Source organism: Propithecus coquereli, unplaced genomic scaffold, assembly GCF_000956105.1.
Source record: "Propithecus coquereli isolate 6110/MARCELLA unplaced genomic scaffold, Pcoq_1.0 Scaffold193, whole genome shotgun sequence".
Classification (NCBI taxonomy): domain Eukaryota; kingdom Metazoa; phylum Chordata; class Mammalia; order Primates; family Indriidae; genus Propithecus; species Propithecus coquereli.
The window spans coordinates 732,235-736,205 of NW_012144190.1; the positions used below are offsets into that span (position 1 = coordinate 732,235).

General features: G+C 55.0%; 1 protein-coding gene across 1 annotated transcript in view; it reads right to left on the bottom strand.

Moving 5' to 3' along the window:
* The window catches only part of LOC105809245 (CCAAT/enhancer-binding protein alpha-like), a 6,432-nt gene extending 2,908 nt beyond the window's left edge, over window positions 1–3,524 (bottom strand). The window contains exon 1 of the mRNA XM_012642999.1: window positions 3,336–3,524. Coding sequence (XP_012498453.1) covers window positions 3,336–3,508 — 173 coding nt within the window. The 5' untranslated portion in view covers window positions 3,509–3,524. The remainder of the gene's footprint in view (window positions 1–3,335) is intronic.
* Between the last annotated feature and the right edge of the window lie 447 nt (window positions 3,525–3,971).

Consider the following 3,971-nt stretch of genomic DNA (forward strand, 5'->3'; position numbering starts at 1 on the left):
GGGGGGCGGGGGGAGGGAGAGAGAGAAACTGACTTAAAATTCGTAACACCCCAATGCAATGTATGGTCCTGGATCGGGCCCTAACTTGAAGAAACTAAGTGTAAATGACAATCAGCGCGGAAAGTCGTGACATTTGTGATTTACTTTAAACTAGTTTAAAAAATAGTTTAAACATACTAAGCTACTAAGATGTTTTGGACAGTAAAATCTAAGTGACGGGTACAAGAGGGATTATTAGACCAGCGGTTCTCAAACCTGAGCACGTATCAGGGCCAGCTGGCGGTGCTCGTGCGACACAGGTTCCTGGGCCATAAGGCCCGCGTTTCTGGTTCTGTAGATCTGGGGTGGTGTCCGAAAATGTGCATTTCTAACAAGTTCCCAGGTGCTGCTGAAATGTTTCTGGTGTGGGGACCATCTTTCGAGAACCACTGCATCAGACAAGCATCTCGACTTCTCTGCAGGTTTGAAAATGTTCACAATAAAAAGTCAAAAATCTACATGCAAGAGTGGGAGGAGCTTCCTGAGGGAGCAGGGCTTGAGGGGACCTGGAGGGAGGAGGAGGTGGCGGGTGGGGTGGGTGGTGTGCCCGGGTCCCAGGGGCATGCGCAGGGTGGTGGGCCGCCTGGGGAGCATGGCAGAGCCAGGCAGGGGAGAGGGTGTGTGTGTGGGGGGCTGCCTGGGCTGCTAACAGCAGAAGACCAGCCAGGTGGTGCAGGAGGCGTGAGTGGTGGAGGCTGGGCAATCTGGGAGCAGCGGGCTGGCATTAGCCCGGGGGCCACGGGGGGGCAGGGAATGCAGATGGGGGCCCAAGATCCGAAGAGGGCCCTGGAGCAGTTGGGGAGGGGCTGGAGAGGAGCTGGAAGGCCAGCTCGGGAACCTGGGGCTCGATGCTCTGTTTGGGAAGATGTGTGCTGTCCTCTTCAGTGGTATGTGCTGGTGGTCGTGGGGGGCCTTTGGGGTGTGGCCGGGGCTGGGCATTGGGGCAGAAGGGAGGATTTAGGGGTGGGGCTGGGGTTAGGTGGGACCAGGCTCTCATTTACTCAAATCTCATTCCAAGACCTCCTGGGGAGAGGTTCTGGGCTGATTGGGAGAAGCAACCTACTTGCAGAAAAGTGAGTCCTTGGTCAAGTCACTTTACTACTCTGTGCCTCAGTTTCCTCATCTGAAAAGTGAGGATTATTATAGCAGCTACCTTCCAGGGTTGGTGTGGTGGATTAATGAGTTAATACTCATTGTAACTGAATATTAACTCATATTAATACAAAAGGGCTTAGTACAGTGCCTGGCATATATATATTAAGTGCCATACAATTTTTAGCTACCATCACCACCATCATTATCATCATCATCACCATCATCATCATCCTCACCACCATCAGCAGCATCATCACCATCACCATGCTCATCACCATTTACCATCCTCATCCTCACCACCATCATCACCATCACCATCTTCATCACCACCAACACCACCATCGCCATCACCGCCATCAACATCATCATCGTCATCACCATCATCAAGCCCCTGAGGAAGCGAAATAATCAGGCAGGATCGCCAACCTGCAAAGAGCATGGACTCTGAGCTCAGACTGCCTGGGGTTGTAGCCGCTCACTAGCTGTGTCGCCCTGGGCAACTCATCAAACCTCTCTCAGCCTCCTTGTCTGTAACACAGGGACAAAGACAGAACCCACCATGAAGGTTCGTTGGGAGCATTAAGGGACATATTTTATGTCGCGGCCTTAGCAGGTGTACCTGGTCCACAGCAGGGACTGGTTGCTTAGCACTGGTTACTGTCATATGGTGAGGGGAGAGCACAGGACAGGGTGGGGTGGGGCCGGATGGGTGTGAGATGGAGGATGGACTAGATCAGAGACCTGAAGGACACAGAGGTCCCCAGGCTGACAGAGATGGGGAAGGGCATTGCCAGGCAAAAGGAACAGCACATGCAAAGGCCCAGAGGCTGAGTGGTGAAGTATTAGATGGGAAGCTGAGGCTGGCAAGGTGAACAGGGGCTGATGTGGCAAAGCCTTTCTCCTGAGGGCAATAGGGAGCCATGGGAAGTACTTGAGCAGGAGAGGGACCAAGTGTGGTGTGTGGGTTAGAAAGGCCTGCCTGGGAGCAGCCACTGCCAGCCCTGCCTCCGAAAAGCCCCAGAGTGAATCCCAGCTCCCCACCCCCACCCCTGGAACCTGGTCTGCGCCTTCGTCATCCTTTGCCTGTACTATTGCAGTACCCTCCTCCCTGCTGTCTCACATCCTACCCCAGCCCCTTCACAGCCTGTGCTCCACAGAGCAGCCAGAGAGAGCTCTTCAGATCCCACCACCAACCTGCTCAGAGCCCAGGTCCCTCCAGAGACCAGCATGGTCTCCACGATTGGGCCTGTTTCTTCTTCAATGTAATTGCCTCCCCTTCCCTGTCTCACCCTTCTCCAGCCATGCTGGCTGCCTTATAGTCCTCGAGCACAACAGGCATGCTGTGCCTCAGGGCCTTTGCACTTGCTGTTCCCTCAGACACCCATTGGGGCTACTGCCCTCACTTCCTTCCGGCCTTTGCTCAGAGGCTGCCTTCTCCGTGAGGCCTTCCCGGCAGTCTCTCCGGCACCCCCTCCTGGCTCTATTTTTCTCTCCATAGTGCGCATCACCTCCCATTGTATTACACAATTTTTAAAAATTGAGGTAAAACTTACATAGCATAAAATCCACCATTTTAACACGTGCAATTCAGTGGCATTTAGAATATTCACAATGTTGTGTGACCACCACCTCTAATTCCAGAACATTCCATCACCTCCGAAGGAAACCCCTTACCTATTAACAATCACTCCCCACTCCCTCTCTCCAGCTCTGCAAGCTCTTTTTTTTTTTAATATTATAATCCTTTCTTTCTTTTTTAAATTTTTTGGTTTTTTTTCTTTTTTACCGTGGTCCTTGTGAAGGAAGCCCTGTGACCTCTAATCGGTTTTCTGTCACTGTGGATTTCCCTGTTCTAGATATTCTGCGTACTCGGAATCCCACACGGGGTGGCCTTCTGTGCCTGGCTTCTTTCCCTCAGCATCATGTGTTTCATGATGCTGCATCACACTACGCTGTTATTTCTTGTGGTCATTCCTTCCTGTCTGCCGCCCCCGCTGGACACGAGCTCCAGGAAGGCAGGAGTTTTATCTGCTTTGCTCAAGGATGGGGCTCCAGGGCCTGGCACACAGCAGGAGCTCCATAAATGCATGTCCAATGTTCTAGCATCCTGTCCTGGGTCTGGTCCTCTCTGTTCTGTCTGAGCCAGGTCTCCCCAAACCAAGGGCTCTGGCTTCTCCCCCGCCCACCCGCCAACCCCTCACCTGCAGATCTGGTTGTGCAGAAACCTCCTGTGGTTGGGCCTCCTCTTGGGGGACCGCGTGCGCCGGGGCTGCAGGGCCCGCAGCAGGTGGGCGGCTGCCCCGCTCACGAAGGCACACAGCTCCTGGGGGCCAGGCTCGGAGACCCCAGGGCCTGTGGGGGCCCCAGGGTGCATTGCCGGGTGGTCTAGAAAGCGCCCCCCAAATCCGTGAGGAGGGAGGGGCGGTGGCCCCGGAATTAGGCCGAGGGCTCCCTCTGGGCCCTGAGCCTGCTCCACCTCCTGGGCGCTGGACCTGAGGTTTGAGGGAGCGGCAGGTGGGGGCTGATATAGGGAGGCAGGGAGCAGGGAGCAGAGGGGGCTTTCTGTGCCCCCCAAGTGCCCAATTAGCACATAGTTGGACCTGGGATATGGGACAGGCACGGAGGTGGGAGCAGAGAAAAGCGCCTGGAGATAGCCAATTACGGGGACAAAGGCCACACTGGGGAGGCCAGGCCAGAAGCGAGTCAACCGCAGCGATTAGCGTTGAGGACCTTTAATTGGAGTCGGGGAGGGAGGGAAGTGGGGTGAGACAGGCCTGGGCCCACCTCTGCCCCCCGAACACCTGCCCAGGCCTCCCACCCTCCCTCTGCTCCAGGCC